At 36.9% G+C, this 18,576-nt stretch overlaps 2 protein-coding genes across 6 annotated transcripts in view; one reads left to right on the forward strand and one right to left on the reverse strand.

The window, feature by feature from the left end:
- Nucleotides 1-3,132: 3,132 nt before the first annotated feature.
- Nucleotides 3,133-18,576, forward strand: part of LOC136038018 (DET1 homolog) — a 35,933-nt gene continuing 20,489 nt past the window's right edge. Inside the window, exons 1-2 of one of the 5 annotated variants that reach the window (XR_010620107.1) lie at nucleotides 3,159-3,195; nucleotides 13,045-13,191. Coding sequence is in view for 1 of the 5 variants with exons in the window: in XM_065720949.1 (XP_065577021.1) it covers nucleotides 13,174-13,191 (18 nt within the window). In the remaining 4 variants the exon portion in view is untranslated. Of the gene's footprint in view, nucleotides 3,244-13,044; nucleotides 13,192-18,576 lie in introns of all 5 variants that reach the window. The other 4 variants (XM_065720949.1, XM_065720950.1, XM_065720951.1 and 1 more) reach the window with 4 other exon arrangements.
- On the reverse strand, nucleotides 7,852-10,369 carry LOC136037513 (general transcription factor II-I repeat domain-containing protein 2A-like). Its single transcript, XM_065720235.1, has 2 exons — nucleotides 10,331-10,369; nucleotides 7,852-8,643 (listed from the first exon to the last, which is right to left on the reverse strand). The coding sequence occupies exons 1-2, from the start codon at nucleotides 10,367-10,369 to the stop codon at nucleotides 7,852-7,854; spliced, it is 831 nt and encodes a 276-aa protein (XP_065576307.1).

Consider the following 18,576-nt stretch of genomic DNA (forward strand, 5'->3'; position numbering starts at 1 on the left):
TTTTGTACATAGATTAAAACTTGGAGAATGTTCAGGGGTTTGTTTAACTAAAACAAAAGATACTATGTGCATCCGGTTTTTCAAAAAGGGGTATTTGCAATATCTCGAGAACGGCTAAAGGTATTAAATTTAAACTTTCAGGGCAACTTTAGGAGAATATTGAAAAATGGTGGGAGGTCAACCACTATCCCATGTCCTTTTTGATCTGCAATGTCCTCAAAGACATCTGATCAAGATTTTGAAATGGCCCTCTTGTTCAAAATAGTCGGAAAGTAAAACAACTATGCCTCCAGGGTTGACAAAACCCCCTATAGCCTAAGAAGCAAGTGTTGTACATTATAGAAGCTGCTCTTTGTTTTTAAATAAGAGGGAAAGTTTGTTCCTGAGTCTCCAAAAAGGCTAAGGATGTTGATGTAAATCCTTTAGAAAGTGTCAAACAGAATAATCCAATATATCAGGAGAGCTGTCAAAGGGTACAAAAGCAATATCTAAGGGTACAAGAGCCATATCAAATCATTTTGAGAGGAAAACTGAAAAAGGAACGAAGAGCAGCCAGCCCCCTTCCATCTTGCCCTTCTAGATGATCCCCTTCACACTTGTAGATATTTTAAAAGCCTCTTTATTCAAAATATTCACTAGGTCTATTTTCTTTGCCTCCCCCCTCCCCCGGGATGGCATGTCTCCTCCAGCCCCGGAGTAAGGATTATAAATTATCCAATTAATTATTGGGAAAGGGGAGAATGTTTGATCCTGGGTGCGTCCGAAAAGACACAGGGTATTGAGATTAAATTAAGTGAAATGTTGAGGAGCATGTTTAGCTAAATCAAAAGACACTACCTGTAGTCAAGTTATCAAAAAGGCATATCTAAAATATCTTAAGAACATGTAAGGGCATTAACTTGGAACTTTTAGGGCCACTACTAATAGTACTACTGCGGCTGCAAATGTGACTGCAACAGTGACTACTTCCATGTGCAACAACTGACTGGAACTTTGACTGCGATTACTTGCAAGTGATTAAAAATTTGCTTGTGACTACTTTCAAAGGATGTTAGTGTACCTTACTAAAATAATCAAAAAATGCTATATAAATGCTGATTGTCGAAGGGGTGCTCCGGTAATATCTCAGGAAAAACTGGGGGCATTAAGTTGAAACTTTCGGGACATGTTGAACAGGGCTTGAATCTTCTGGGAAGGCTTAGGAGGATTTCAAGCTAAATAAAAGATACTATGTCTGACGCGCACCATTTTCACAAGCACATCCAATCAAAATTCTGAGATAGCCATTTTGTTCAACGTAAATGAAAGGTCCTAGAATTATGTCTTTGAGGATGACAACCGGGGAGAATTTCCCAAGGGAGGTAAGTTTCTAGGGGGTGAATTTTTCACGAGAAATTTTACACCGGGGGAATTTGCTAGAATTTTTATACGAAGCTTTACCGTAAACAGCAGGGCGTTGAGGGAAGGACAATCCTTTTCATGTACAGAATATTTTCTGTTCCTTTTAAGTTTTAAAACATAAAAAGGAAGATATACTATCAACCATAAGTTGTTGACCCATTTCTTACTAGGTTTTGCTTCTCGGTTGAATCTCTTTAATTGTATCTTTAAAAAAGATCATTGGCAGATGGTCAGAATTCCTTGATGTGGCTGAGTTAGTGCAATTGATATATCCTAAATTTGTTTAGATATATTTTTTATATTGTTTTAAGATATAATAAATTTTTTAAGTATCTGAGATTCATTTATGTAAGCGTCTTCACCTCAAAGCAACCCAGTCTTAAAATGACATCTAGATCTTCCAATCTGAACAGGGGCAGATCGAAAGGGGCAAGGGGATGCATCCCCCATGACTTGGTGTTTGATTTGTGGTTGGGACTGCTTGCTCTGATTTAGGTTGGAGCGAAACTAATTTTTTTTTTCAATTGATTTTTAATTGTCGAGTTTTTCATATTTGTTTTAACACTAAGACTGTTTCTTTTTGCAACCAAGTTTGAAACAAGATTTTAGTCACTTTGTACGGTCTCTGTTCGATTTTACTAATGTCGCATACCGCCTAAAAGTATTTAAATTAAATTTAGGTTTATCAAGGGAATATGTCCGTATTGCCACAATAGCCAACTGCAAGGCAAAAAATCTTCATTTCGTAATAACAAGGAGGAGAAGTTTAAAATCTTAACTTCTTTAGGCTGTCAAAATGATATTTCAGGATTGCGCTGTCAGAACGGGGCTGAAAAGTAAAAGAATTACTTCTTTTTACTGTCAAAATTTGTTTTCGAGTCTTGTTATGGCACTGAGGCAAGGAAATCGATAGGCCTATCATTACTGTTTTTGGTTGTCTGTTGTATTTTGTTTTTTTTTTGTTTTTTTTTTTGCGAAGAGGGATGGCTTTTACAGCATAGCCTAGTTTTCTTAGGGGATTTGTATAATAAAAAGTAAATGTATGAGAGAACTTATTAGATTTATTAGAACTTCATCTCTCACAAGATTTTAGATTAAATTTTACGACCATTTCCACTACCTACCTACGACGCATAATCGTCATGGTTCCCTTTAAATTGCGGGTATTTCTTTGCTCGCTAGTTTATCGAAGCAACCTATTATGTGCTTCCCTCACCCAAAGAAAATCCTGGATCTACCCCTGAATAATTATTTTCTCTCTGAAAATCAAATTGACAATAACAAATTTCTTAAATTTATCCAAATATATTTATCTTCTTAAAAATTAATTTGTTTTGAGACAAAGAGTCTACAATTAACCACACTATGTCTGAGAGGATGCGGGTTCAAATCCCAGTGTACCCAATTGTTTAGGTGGCGACGTGGGTCAATTGCGTGACTATGTAAGCTTAGCCAGAGTCGACTCAGCTCTTAATGGTTACCAGGAGAAATCTGGGGAAGGTAAACAGGAAGGGTGTGCGAAAGCACAGGATGGTTGGCCCCCAACCCCACATTGCAGTTTTTGGCTGAAGGGCTAAGAAACAGAGATCAGCCTCGCCTATAGAGACTGTAAAGTCTAATGCCGTATCCTTTACCTTTTTACCTTATAATTATCTTTACCTTATAATTAATCTTTTGAGTGGGAAAAGTCTATGCGTCATAGCTAAATTTCAAAATAGATAGCGTTGTACAAGTAAAACTATTTAAATTAATGACCTACTTGTACATGCTTTATTTAAGCAGAAAGTCTATTATGTAAGGTTTTGCTTTTTGTAATAGAAAGATTATCAAAGGTCATTGAAGGTTAATTTTTCATTTTTTAAATAGGCTAATTCAAGTTAAGAATTGGACCTCTTCAGAAGAAACATGTTAGAACTAACAGAACCACATTTTTAGACTCCTAATTTTTATGGTTTTGTTTGTATTTTGACAATTCATCCCTAGTTCCTCTAAAAGCCTCATATACCCATAGGCTATATAACAACACTAACCACTAAAAATGATGAAATTCTTACTTTGTAATATATAGCAGGTTTCAAAGAATCATATCTCTTTTTTTTTCCTCATTTTATCTGTTTTGAATCAGTTTTCATCAAATATTATGCTAGTTTTTTTACATTGCCTAAGGCCACATCAGACCATTGGAGGGAACTAGGGATAAATTTCAAAAACACAAACCAAATCATGAAAATAAGTATAAAATTATCAATTTTTTGTTCTAACATGTCTTCTTCTGAAGAGGTCCAATTCTTATCTTTTACCTTATTTTTGACACAACAAAAAAATTTGACCATCACAATGGGTTCAAAGTAGTTGAAAACATACCATTTATCTATAATGGATTCCAAAGGCACTGATTTATAACAGTAGGCTATTTGCTCAAAAATTTGAATTTATGATTATTATTGAAAAATGTGAAATGTTTTCTTGGTGTCTCTAGGAAAGGGTATGTTTTCTGCACAACAAATTTTGCAATAACCTAGTGATAGCTAACAGAAAAGTAGGCAGCAATTGCATATTGTTTTACTTCTACTAAAATGACAGGAAACAAATACTATTGATATGTTACACCAAAGTTTATTGTTATATATATATATATATATATATATATATATATATATATATATATATATATATATATATATATATATATATATATATATATATAACTGGATTGTGGGTGTTTGACTAATTTTTTTAAATCTATATCATAATCTAAAAACTATAGACAATGCAATAAAGTACCCCTTATAGCTCCAGTAAGGGTTCAAAAAGGGATATTCTCTCAAAGCAATTATTATATTTGAAAGAGAATAAAAAAAGACATCAAGTGTTGTATTCACTTTCTTCCTAGCTAAACATGTAAAAAAGGAAAACTTGACTGGTCAGTAACCATTGAGGGAGAAATAGTGAGGGTAAATGCTTCAGAATTCCTTCCCATTAGATCATGGGTCTCCAAACTTTGCCATATTATATATTTCCTATATTTATGTGGGCTGAAGGGATAAAAAATTAGAGAGAAAAAAAAAAAACAACAAATCAGTGCCAGTAATTTAATTTCCTCAAATATTAGAGCATAAACATCAAAAAATTAAAACATATCTTGTTGGAAAAAATCAGGGTAAACTAAATAGACTCCTGCCTTTAGTTTTATGCAACAAAATTAGTGTGACAAATGATACTGTTGTTTTGACTTTAAAATTTTATTAAAATCAGGTTCCAGATTAGATGAACCAATTGTAAGAATAGACTTCAAATGATCATCAGACAAATTTTCTCAATAGTTAGATTCCACATGCTTCATTTTGGAAAATGTTTGTTCACACAAGTATGTTGTACCAAAAATGTACACAAAACTACAAGCAAACCTTATCAAATTTGGAATCTGATCTGGCAGCAGACATTTATAAAACTCAATCAGATTTCCTTCTCTTTACTTATCTTTCAGTCTGTCATCTGCCTAGAGATCAATAATTTCCATTTGAAATAGAGTTGCAAGATTTTCAGCATTGCAATCAAATGGATTATGAAAGAGCCTGATTTCATTTTCTTTGGCATCAAGGTCAGCAAATTTCTCCTGAAACTGCTTTTTCAAATCTGAAATTATTTCATTTGCAAATTGTAGTGTTTGGGTTGGATTGAGTGAAATATATTTATTCAAAACCCAAGCACCTACAAAAATTACAACAATAAGCTGGGGGTAAATAAACAATGCACACACTAAGCAATTTGTAAGCAAGCATAACTGCATCTTCCTTCTTCTTTTGAAGATAGTACTTGCCTGGTCACATGTTGGGTCATGTTGGGGGCTTTACAACACGTCTGCTTCTGGTGTGAGCATGGTGGTCACCAGCTATGAGTATATTTTGCCCCTGACAGGTGATGTGTCTACCGTGGTAGAGCCTACTGAGGTAGGCTTTGCTGACATACGTTCCACCGGGGAAAATCTGGTGACTGTTAAAGGGGGTGGTAGAGCTGGGGTTTTCTCACTTTCGCTGATGACGTTTTCTGTTATTTGCTCACTTTCAATGTGGAGTGTTTGGGGATCATTGGCATTGTGGCTGGACATGCCAGTAGTGTATGGGTGGTGGTGCGGGGTTGGTTGTCTGGATATGTGAATTCTGTTTCTTCTTAGTCTTGAGCCATCAGTTGTTTTGACAATGTAGGACCACGGGTTGCTATGGCATGCAGTTGTCTTCCCTTGGTCCATGTGTCATTTGGTTTTTGTTGGACAAAAAGTGTCTCCAACCTCCAGTTCAGGAAGGGGTTTTGCAGATTTGTCATAATGGGATTTCTGGTGTCTCTGCATGACGTTTTGGCTATAGAGGAAGTCAGACTTGGTGATGACCTTTGGTTTCAGGTGTTGGTATGTAGAGGGCAGGGAGGATCTAAGCTGTCAACTCTGTAGTAGCTGTACAGGTGAGGCAAAGTTGTCTACCAGACTGTTATGGTACTCTAGGAGAGCTATGTATGGGTTGTTACTGCTATCCTTTGATTTTGACAGGATTCTTTTACATGTTTGCACAGATTTCTCAACGAGTCCATTTGCCTTGGGATATATTGGGCTTGAGGTCTTGAGTTCAATTCCCCAAGTTTGAGCAAATTTGTTGTATTCACGCGAGAAGAGTTGGGCGCCATTGTCGGATGTCATCTGCTGTGGTATCCTGAAGTGTGCAAAGTGAGTCTTGAGTTTGCCAATGATTGTTGCTGATGTTAGGTTCTGAAGTCAATCAAATTAGAAATAACAGCTGTAGTAGTCAACAGTGATAAGGAATTGGGCTTTTTCCCATTTGAATAAGTCTACTGCTACATGTTGCCATGGCAGTGATGGTATTTCTGTGTTGGGTTGCCCTCAACACGACCCAACATGTGACCAGGTAAGTACTATCTTCAAAAGAAGAAGGAAGATGCAGTAATGCTTGCTTACAAATTGCTTAGTGTGTGCATTGTTTATTTACCCCCAGCTTATTGTTTCTGTTTCATTGCTAAAGGTACTTTTCTTGCAGGGTAAACAGTAGGGACAGCATTTTCTTTTAGGTGGATCTTGCATTTGTTTTCCAGGTTTCCAATTCCTTCGAAAGTGTCCTTGTACTCATTTACCAGTTTGGAGTAAGCACTAGTCATCCTGTCTTCTTTTTGGATGTTTAATATCAGCTTGATCAGCTCCAGATCTTTGCAGGTTTTTAGACCCACGATTGGAGTTGTGTTATACCTGACAATGTAGAATGCATGTGACTGTGTCTTTCTATCTTTGTATTGGCAGGTCAGGTGACTGATTCCCACATAGGGGATAGTTGATCCACAGTAGCTTGTCAGTTTGTGACTGCCTTTTATTGGGCCTGGTTTTATTGGCAATTTATTGTAATACTGGAGTGGTAGCACATTCACCTGTGCTCCTGTGTTGATTTTGAATTTTATACACATTTGCCCCTCAATGGATAATTCGGTAAATGCTTCATCTTCTCTAGTGTTGTTCTGTATTGTGTACAGGAACACTTCGTCTGTGTTGTCTGCTGTTTCAGATATTGCTTCACTGTCATCCACAACATGTACAGCTTTCTTTTCTGTACTTCTGCAAACCTTTGCAAAGTGGTTTGGCTTCCTGCATTTTGAGCAAGTCTTCCCTTTTGCTGGGCAAATATGGTTCTGTGAGTACGTTCCGCTTCAGAAGTAGCATTCTGGTTTCTTGGACTTGGGGTTTGGCTGATTTTTGGCAATGGAATCGATTTCCTGCTTGATTTCTCTGCCTTCAAAGGTTTTCAGCTGTGCTTGGGTCGTTTCAAATGCTCTACAAATGGTTACTGTTTGGTTCAGGGATACGGTGTCTCCTACCGAGAAGAGTTTCTCACGTATTTTGGGATTGGCCACTCCGCCCACTATCCTGTCTCTTAGCATTTCGTCTTTGTCTGCGTAACTGCATGGTTTCACTAGGATTTTCAAATCAGTAATGTATTTGTCTATGCTCTCCTGTTTTTGGTCATGCTTTTGGAAGATGTATTGGGAGAATACTTGATTTTTCTTCGGGGCTGCATTTTCTCTGAATTTTGTGAAGTGTGTATCAACGTCTTCCTTTTCAGCATCAGTTAGGTCAAATGTGCTGAAGATTTCTCTCCCTTGTTTGCCTGCCCAGATGAGAAGATATGCACATTGCTGTTTTGCTGTCTTTCCAGCAAGTGGTCCAATGAACATTAACTTAGCATGGTTTTCAAACTTCGTCCATTTGGATTCTAGATTATCCAAGCTCCAGTTGATACTAGGCGTTTCTGCATCCATCCCACTTCTGACACCATGTAGTGTTTGGGTTGGATTGAGTGAAGTATATTTATTCAAAACCCAAGCACCTACAAAAATAACAACAATAAGCTGGGGGTAAATAAACAATGCACACACTAAGCAATTTGTAAGCAAGCATTACTGCACAAATGAAGAAGGAAATTCAACTTTACTTTCTACATGAAATTTTTCACAGCATGGAAAATGAGCAAAATTCTTAACTTTCACCTGGCCTTCAAGTAGTGCAAGTTTTGCTCTGAATGCCTTGACATGTACAAAGCAGTCACTGATCAAATTTGTTTTGCCTTGCAATTTCAGATTCAAGTGATTCATATGACCAGTCATATCTGCAAAAAATGCCAGTTCCCAAATCCATTCACAATCTGATAATAATAGCCAAGGTTTATTTTTCTCTGTGAGAAATAAATCAATTTGTGATCTGAGCTCAAAGAAATGCAGCAAAATCTTTCCACAAATAAGCCATCTAACTGCTGTATAATAAGGCAAGTCAACAAACTCTGAATCAATTTCTTTCAAGAAATTGTGGAACTGGCAATGGTTGAGTGCATGAGATCTAATGACATTAACCACAGAAACAACACTTTTCATGACACAAGACATATCAACATATTTTAGGCACAATGCTTGTAGATGGATAAGGAAATACAGAAAAATGGGCTTTGAGAATCCTCCAACCTTGCAAGCAGTTGTAATTTGCGCAACGAAACCCTGTTTTATCCCAGACATATTCTTTCCTCCATCAATTGTCACACACTGCACTTGTTTCCCTTCCAGGTTATATTCTGTTATAGTTTTACTTACTTCATTGAAAATGTCTTTTCCAGTTGTTGTGCTGTGCCTGCTGTGAACTGATGCTAATTCTTGGGTCACATTAAATTCACTATCAACACCACAAATGAATACTAAGAGCTGAGAGATATCACACTCATCAGTTGATTCATCCAAAGCAAGAGCTTTTTGTTTTTTCCTTTATTTGCCTTATCATTTTCAAGAGGTTTACTTTTTATGGACATACCTCTCCTGCTGCTTCCACTATACACTCTTTTATTATACTACCATCAGTGAAAGATTTTCCTTTTTAGCCAACACATAGGCAGCTTTGTAACTGGCTCTAGTTGAAGTTTCATTTTCAGATTTTTTCTTACTGAAAACAGCTTGTTGAGAATTCAGACTGTGCTGAAATGATTGAAAATGTTTAGTGGATTCTGCTCCTGTGGTGTGAGAATAACTTGAGCCATGTTTATGTTCATAGTGCTGACAAATATTCCTTCAGAACAGCAACACTGTCTCTACATATGAGGCATAAAGCTTTATCATTTGCTTTCACAAAAAAGTACTTTATTCATTTGTAATTGAACTGACAACACTCACTGTCTACTTTTCTTCTCTTTGTATTTTCCATATCTGAAAACATAAGGGTAAAATAAATAGAATAATTTCTACAGGAAAAACAGCTTGTATGTGGTGTTAAAAAGCACACGAAATCCTCCATAGCAAATAGTTCATCGTGAAGGCCGCCAGTCTGCTTACATGTGAATGCCCAACCGCGCTGCTGAGCTCCATTCTGCTCAGCTCTGCTTGTACTGCAAAAGCACCCTTACCGCACACCATGCAGCCATTGGCAACACTGCTTGCAACACATCATCAGCAATCAAACCCTATCAACCTCTCACATAACTGCACCAAATACAAAAAAGCCCCACTCGCCCTCCATCCCTACAATATACAGTTATACACAACTGATTGGTTGTAATGCACAACACGTACCTACCAGTACTAGTATCTGTGATTCACACAATTAAGACAGGGAAACTGTCTTGGGCTGAGCTGCCTGAGTGCCACCAGTCAACAGCCCAGCTTTGAATAATTCTGTAATAGCAGTCGTGCAATAATTTTTCTTTTAAGGCCACCACACGGGGATTTGTTTGGTTGGCCAGATGAAATTATGTGGCAGGCCAGATGTGGCCTGCGGGCCATAGTTTGGAGACCCCTGCATTAGATTGTTAAGGCTCTGAATGCATCCTGAAATTTGTTTCATCTTGCTCAACTACTTTAAAAGACAGCAAGAAGCTTCTGAACTAGAATTTTACCTTTTATTGAGTTTGTTGACATTTTTAAAACTTTTAACAATTATGTAATAAAGAAAGTATAATCTCTCAGGTTTGAAGTGAAAGAATGTTAATGTTTAAAGTTTATTTTGCTTGTGGAAATTGATTAAGCTATAAAGCTTGGATTTGCTAAGCTGAAGTGCCCCTTAGGGAAGATGAACAAATTTTGAGATCCCCAAAATGGCCAGGGACATTTTTACTAATAAATTGTTACTATAATTGCAACTCAGTGATCATAAATTTGGCTCAACCTCACTAGCTGGATCCTAAGCAGTATTTACATCCACCAATAGGCAGGGCTGTTCAAGGGAGGTGGGGCTATCAGGGCATGCTGCCCTAGGCACAGTTGCTGGGGAATGCCATGACTGGGGATTCAATTTTTTTTTATTTACATTTGAGAGGGAAGGAAGTTTGGGGGCTGTGATTAATTTTTCCCTGGGCACCATCAATCCTAGGAACAACCCTGCCAATATGATGGTGAAACCAACCTCAGGGTCAATGCTCTTATGGCCATGCCCATGCTCCATGGTGTTAAAAATTTGTGAATGCTATTGTCATTAAGCAAAACTTGGTGATCCAACAACAAACAGCACAGTATCCTTAATGTTATACTATGCCAACACCCAATAATTTTACACCATTAAGTGTAGAGCAATTTCAAGAATTATCATTATTCATTAATACCACACTATAAGCTGGAAGCAAATCACCAATAATGTTTTAGCAAACTGCTACTGTAACCACTTTGGTGTGTCAGTGCACTGCCATCATGGTTGGTGGACTGATTTTCTATGGACATTGCATTATCTTTCACTTGTTAGCATGTTCTTTGCTACACTTCTTAATTTTTAGAGACACTGAACACTCACTAATCAAACAGATCATGGTAACAAACTGTAAGAAAGGATTGATGCAGCTCAATAGTAAATAGAACTCTGAAAAAAAAAGATTTTTTATGCAATCAGATACATAAAAAAAATGGATTTTTATGCTGATTTCAAATATAAAAGTTTCATCAAATTTAGTCTTACCCATCAAAAGTTGCAAGCCTGAGAAAATTTGACCTTATTTTCGAAAAAAGGAAAAACCGCCCGTAAAAGCTATAGAGTCTTAATGTAAATCACACCATCAGATTTAGAATATCAGAGAACCTTCCTGTAGAAGTTTCAAGCTCCTATTTCTAAAAATGTGGAATTTTATATTTTTGCCAGAAGAAGGATCATGGTTGCATGTTTATTTATTTTTTTTTTCCATGGGTGATTGTATAAACCTAATGGCCCTAGAACATTGCAAGAGGGCTCATTCAAACGGAAATGGAAAGTTTCAGTGAACAAAAAAGTGCTGAGCCCTTAGGCCCCCTCCCACCCTCATTTTTTCCCAATGTCACCCAGTCAAAATTTTGAGATAACCATTTTGTTCAGCAAAAAGTCAATAAATTTAACAACTATGTCTTTGAGGATGACTTAATCCCCCACAGTCCCTGGGGGAAGGGCTGCAAGTTATGAACTTTGCCCATTGTTTACATATAGTATTGGTTATTGGGAAATATGCAGACATTTTCAGGGGATTTTTTTCTGATGGGAGGGGGGGGGGTTGGGTTACGTAGGAGGATCTTTTCATGGAAGAATTTTTCATGGGCAAAGGGACATTTCTGTGAAGGGTGTGCTGGATTTCCCAGTATTATTAAGAAAGTATCAGTAATTAAATAAAAAAAAACAGATTTTTTCAACTGAATGTAAGAAGCAACATTAAAGCTTAAAACGAACAGAAATTATCGCATATATGAGGGGTTCGAGCCCTAGTTAATACCTTGTTCTTTATGTTAAAGTTTGTTTTAGTACTTTCAGAAGAGCTATTTATTCTAATTAAACAGCCTTTGTGATTCAGGGGTCATTCTTAAAGAATTAGAAAAAAATTCGAACTTTAGCATAAAGAGCGAGGTATTGACTAGGGGACGAATTCTTTCATATGCGTAATAATTTCTGTTTGTTTTAAGTTTTAATGTAGCTACTTTCCATCCATTTGTATGATTCAAGTAATAACCAATAAACCTATATAGAATTCCCAATGCATAGCTTGTCTTCCAAAAGCACTTGTCTATACCTCAGTACAATATGCTTTTCGCCTTCTGTATTCTCAGACAGGCTGTTGTCAGATGAAGAACAAGGTAGAAAAATAGCTATGTTTATCATAATTAGTTTGCATCCAAAATAAGAAACAAATTGTAAGTTGGGTCTTTGAATTGAATGCAGCCATTACATAAAAATTCCAAATGTTGAAACTTAGACAAATTTTTCAGCCAGAACTACTGAAATTAAAGTTGAAATATGTTCATAATGGATTCTGATTAAAAATAATACTAAAGGCAATATAACCATAATATACAGAAAAAGAATACTTTTTTTTTCATCCTACATTCTTCTGGACAGCACCTGCTCAGCCCAAAAGAATGAATAATATATAGAAAAGAATAAAATGCTTTATCAGGGATCCCTTTTCTGTACCTTCATTCTGGTTTCTTTTGCAAGTTGTTTGTAACCAGTTACCCACTTACCAAAAACAGCTTCAATGTTTACATCTTTACCACTTAAACATTGACTGTTTACTGGCAATTAGTGAATAGCTTGCCAGTGAAAGGAAAGTTTGTGCTTAACCTGTGACCAGTTTGGTAAAGATGCAGATTAGCTACCCTTGACGTTTAAAGTGTAGAGCCCTGCCAATGGAGCCAGGATACACAGTGAGAATGGTCAAGATTATAGTGCTTGAGACTGACATAAGATACTCTATCACACTGTCAGTGAGGCAGATTTGTCTACTTAACAGTGTCAAATCCCTCCATTTCCACTTGTGACAAAGATGCCATTGTAGTAAGACTTTCTTTTGTACAAAGAGGAAACAGCCCTTGAAAAGGCTGTAATCTCTGGTGATGTCAGTGGTTCTGCTGCCCCAATCATTTGTCTGAATATGGCTAGGGGGTTTTCTCAAAAGACCAGCAACTTCAAATCTTCTCATGATCACACATCAAAGAAAAGGATGCTGCTTGATCAGGTGATATATCTGGCCAGTGAAGATGCTGAAAATGATGATTTTGATGATGTTATCTGGTGTCAAGTGGACATTTATCTGATCTTGGCAGTCCATGCGGAGAGACAAAAAAAATCCTGTCTGTGTTAATGCAATTAATCTAACCATTGCCTTCTAGGAAAGATATTTCACTCAGCTGCCATGGATTGTAGCTTTGACAAGAAAAGTTCTGTTGTTACCAACAACATGGGAAGCATCAGAAAGGGTCTTCAGTGATGCAGGACTAACAGTTACTGCTAAGCATTGAATGTTGGCTCCACACCATGTAAATAAGCTTGTTTTTATATATGACAACTACAAACTTGTTAAAACTTTTAATTGAAGTGCTGGATTTTTTTTTAGTTTAGTGTCTTGAATTTTTAAGCAAAAATAGCAGCAAATAATGAAATAACTAATATAAAAACCCTCGAAAGCTAAAAAAGAGAGGTAGTAGGTCTGATTATAAAATTTGACAGCTATATTTGTTATAATGCCATTGAAGGGAAAACAGTAGTAAAGTGGACATAACCTTATTTTTTTCTGAGTATTGGAATAAAGGGAAGAGACTTCAGGGAATCGCCACATAGGTATAAGGCAGTCAAAGAAGTAGAATGCAGGTTACAAGACCAGGAAACCTAGAGATGGTACAAGATATCATCATATTCCCCTGAGACTTCATAAATTAGCCATTGAGATATGATTCAATAATTCATTTTTATTCCCTATTTGGATCGATTGAATTCTCAGACAGATTAAGGTCTCCCTGTCAATCATTTGCATTATAAGAATGGTTGGGAGGAGTTAAGTTTGATGTCTTGTCCTTATTTGTCTGAGGGTTGGTCATGGTAGTAAAGCTGAAAAGGACTAATGAATCCCAAGAACTGTAGCTTAGATGGGAGAAGGAATTCTAATAAGAACTTATGTCAATTTAGTTTCCTAAATTAAAAAAAAAATGCTAAAAATAGAACAAATGCTGATCAATTAACGCCGAGTATTAAGTTGAAACTTTCAATATCTGCAATGTCTCAGGAACACCTAAGGGTAGTAAGTTGAATTTCAGGGAATGTTGAGGGGGATGTTCAACTGAATCAAAAGATATTACATGCATCCAGGTCAAAAAGGTTATGTTCAGTGTCCTAGGAAACTACTAACAACTCACCATAGCACCAAGTCGCCTAAGTACGCAGCTGCGCACGTTCCTCCTCCATCCGAATCTAATCAAAGCCTTCCTCTTTACACCCTCACTGGAAGTTCCCGTTTCCCTTAAATATTTGTTTTCAACACCCCCCCCCCCACCCAACTACAGATGACCTGCTTTCTGTTTAGCCCTAGAGGGTTTCCCAAAAAGGACAATCTTCTAGGCAACACCTAGGGTATTTAAGTGAAATTTCAGAGAATATTGAGTGGTGTGTTGAACTAAATAAAAAGACTCTATATACATCTAGGTTGTCAATATGTCATGTTTACAATATATTAGGAACATCTAAGGGACTTGAATTGAAATTTGCATGGAATGCTGAGGGGGATAAGGAACTAAATCGAGATATACTAGGCTTATCAAGATTATCAAAATAGTGTGTCTGCAATAAATCAAGGGAGGCTAAGGGCATTCAGATGAAACATCTCAGAAATTGCTATGTGTATTAAGTTTAAACTTTTGGGTAATATTGATGAGGATGTCAAAACAAATCATAAGACACTATGTGCATTCAGGTTCTCAAAATGGATTGTCTGTTATATCTCAGGAATGGTAAGAGTATTAAGTTGAAATTTTCAGAGGGGGATGATGAAACCAATCAAAAGACATTAAAAGGTTTTTTTATAATGTTTCTTAGTCAGGTAGGCCCCCACATTCAGAAAACTAATTGGGAATTAGTTTTGACTGCATTGGTTTTTATGGCACTTGGTATTAACCAAGTGACATATAGCAATCGCAAATTCTGTCAGTCTGTCGGTCCCGGTTTTGCTACTTTAGGCACTTCCAGGTAAGCTAGGACGATGAAATTTGGCAGGCATATCAGTGACCAGATCAGATTTAATTGGAAATAGTCATTTTCCCGATTTGACCATCTGGGGGGGGGGCGTTAATTTGGAAAAAATAGACAAATTGAAGTAATTTTAGCTTACGAACGGTTGATCAGATCTTAATGAAATTTGATGTTTGGAAGGATACCGTATCTCAGAGCTGTTATTTTAAATCCCGAACAGATCTGGTGACATTGGGGGGAGTTGGGAGGGGGAAACCTAAAATCTTGGAAAACACTTAGAGTGGGGGATCGGGATGCAACTTGGTGGGAAAAATAAGCACAAGTCCTAGATGCATGATTGACAGAACCGGAACTGATCCGATCTCTTTGGGGTAGTTGGGGGAGGGAGCGGTTAATTCTGAAAAATTAGAAAAAATGAGGTATTTTTAACTTACGAATGGGTGATCGGAACTAATGAAATTTGATATTTAGAAGGATATCGTGTCTCAAAGCTCTTATTTTAAGTCTCGACCGGATCTGGTGACATTGGGGGGACTTTGGGGCGGGGGAACCTAAAATCATTGAAAATGCTTAGATTGGAGGGATCAGGATGAAATTTGTTGGGAAAAATAAGCAGAAGTCTTAGATACGTGATTGACATAATTGGAACGGATCCGCTCTATTGGGAGGGGGGGGGGGGTTAATTCTGAAAAATTAGAAAAAATGACGTATTTTCAACTTACGAAGGAGTGATCGGATCTTCATGAAACTTCATATTTAGAAGGACCTCGTAACTCAGATCTCTTATTTTAAATCTTAACCGGATCCAGCGTAATTGGGGGAGGGCAGTTGAGGGGAACCAGAAATCTTAGAAAATACTTAAAGCGGTGAGATCAGGATGAAACTGGATGGGAAGAATAAGAACCTGTCTAAGACACGTGACTGACATAATCGGACTGGATCTGCTCTCTTTGGTGGAGTTGGGGGGGGGTAATTTTGAAAATTGAGGAATTTGTAACTTACGAAAGGGTGACCATATCTTAATGAAATTTGATATTTAGAAGGACCCTGTGCTTTAAAGCTCTAATTCTGAACTCTGACCAGATCCTGTGACATTGGGGGGAGTTGGAGGGGGAAACCAGAATTCTTGGAAAACGTGAAAATTGGGGTATTTTTATTTTACGAATAGGTGAGTGGATCTTAATGAAATTTGATATTTAGAAGGAATTCATGTCTCAGAGCTCTTATTTCGAATCCCGACCAGATGTTTTGACATTGGGGGGAGTTGGAGGGGGAAATCTTGGAAAACACTTGGAGTGGAGGAATCGGGATGAAGCTTGGTGGATAGAATAAGCAAATGTCCTTGATACATGATTGACGGAACCGTACTGGATTCGCTCTCTTTGGGGGAGTTGAGGGGAGGGGTTCAGTGATTTGGCGAGTTTGGTGCTTCTGGACGTGCTAGGACTGTGAAAATTGGTAGGCGTGTCAGGGAGCTGCACAGATTGACTTGATAAAGTCGTTTTCCCAGATTCGACCATTTGGCGGGCTAAAGGGAGAGGAAAAATTAGAAAAAATTAGGTATTTATGACATACGAGTGGGTGATCGGATCTTAATGAATTTCGATATTTAGAAGGACATCGTGACCCAGAGCTCTTATTTTAAATCCTGACCGGCATTAAGCCTCTTATTTTCCTTTTAAATCAATCTATTGATTCATTGAATTTTGTTAGAGCTCATACCATATGATCTCTTGGCTCTTAGCTCTTCTTGCCTCGTCACAAGTGCCATATGAGCTCTTAGCTCTTGTTGATGCCTGAAACTATTTTTTTTTGTATCTGATTGGCTTATAGCTTACAGGGCATATGGGCAGGGCCAGACAAGCCTCAAAATCAAAACATTTTGAAGATCATCTGTACTGAAATGATATCTGCAATATCTTGGGAGGGGCTTGGGGGATAGAGTTAATGCTTTCAGGCAGTGTTAGACTAGTGAGGGATCATGGGAAAGGGGGTTTCTAATTGTATATTAAGGGAGGGAAAGGGTGAGGGGTCACATACCATACGTCCCTTGTCAACCTAAATATTTTTGTTGTACAAAGCTACTATGGAACTTAAAATTTATTCACAGTTAAGTATCAAGGTAGAAAAAAAGACATTCATGAGTTTCCATATTATCAAAATAGCATATATGCGGTATCTTGAGAAATACTTGGAGGGGGGGGGCCAAGTTTAAAGTTTTTTTTATTTTTAGGGAAGGAGAGAGGTTTTGGATCTCAATTCTAACTTGGGGACGGTGTCTAACTAAAAGCTGGGGCATTTTAAGCCCTTGCGGGACTACAATCGTTCCATTTTGAACTAGTGATGTAAAGTGAAATACACTATGTATATACCCGGTACGCAGGCTAAGAAAAAAAAAGGTATCTGCAATATCTTTGGAATGGTTTGGTATATCGAGTTGAATCTTTTTGGGGGTATAGGGGTTCACGTGGGCCTCTCTCAAGTGCAAATGTAAGGACACCATGTGTATCTAGGAGGAGGCAAAAGTTTTACTTTCTTTTGTGGGGAAGAGGCAGCTGAAAATTTCATGTCTCCAATCCACATGTTTTTAGCTCCTATAGGACTTGAAATCTATTCGTGTCTAAGTAGTGAGGTAACGAATAGTTACAAAAAAATGTAACATAAAATACTTTTTTTTAATAAAATGGTTGAATAAAATGGGTGTATATTCAAGAGTTTTTACGGGATGGCTTTCAGAATGGGTTCAGCACTATAAAAGACAGAAAATTGCACATATTTTTAATTCATATGATTTTTTACTCCAACTCCCCATGCAAACGAAACTATATAGTAAAATAAATAATTGTGCATTTTTGGGGGAGGGGGGCAGCTAAAAATGTCATGTATCCAATCCACATGTCTTTAGTTCCTATAGGACTTGAAATCTGCTCATGTCTTAAGTAGTGAGGTAACGAATAGTTACAAAAAAATGTAACATAAAATAATAAAAAATAAAAATAAAATGCGCGTATATCCAAGGGTTTTTACAAGATGGCATTCAGGATGGGTTCAACCTTATAAAAGACTGAAGATTGTGCAATATTTGTAATTCCTATGATTTTTTGTTTCAACTCCCCATACAACCAAAATTATCTAGTAAAATATCAGTAAAAGTTTGTTGCACAAAACTACTGCTAATAAATTTTTTTACTGAATATTTTTAGGCAACATTTTTTCCTAAGCTTAAATTAAATTTCAACATTTTAATTCATAAGGAGAAAAACTGAAAGAACTTCACAATTTTTTCTAATATTAACCAAAAACTAGTCTATGTCAATCAAATATCTGTGGTTTATTCAAATCAAAATATACTCTAAACGTGTCCTCTTTTATACATGTAACATTGCAAAATAAAAATTCCGTAGGTCCACAGGAATTAGTATAATTTTATATTAAATAATGGATCAATTTTCATTAGTTATTTCCAGTAATTTTGATTGTTGTGATGATTTTCTTTTTTTTGTCAATGTCTGAAAATTAAAAACCAGTCGGTTCAATAAACTTGTTATTTTCAAGACGAAAAACAAATCGTTTTTGGGTAAACGGAAGTGACGCTTTTGCCTTAAGAAGCTTTAACGAGCAGAAGCCCTGCTAATATTAATGGTAATTTCTGTCTGTTTTAAGTTCAACCTCGTTATTCATCT

The sequence above is a fragment of the Artemia franciscana genome, chromosome 17 (genome assembly GCF_032884065.1).
Source record: "Artemia franciscana chromosome 17, ASM3288406v1, whole genome shotgun sequence".
Classification (NCBI taxonomy): domain Eukaryota; kingdom Metazoa; phylum Arthropoda; class Branchiopoda; order Anostraca; family Artemiidae; genus Artemia; species Artemia franciscana.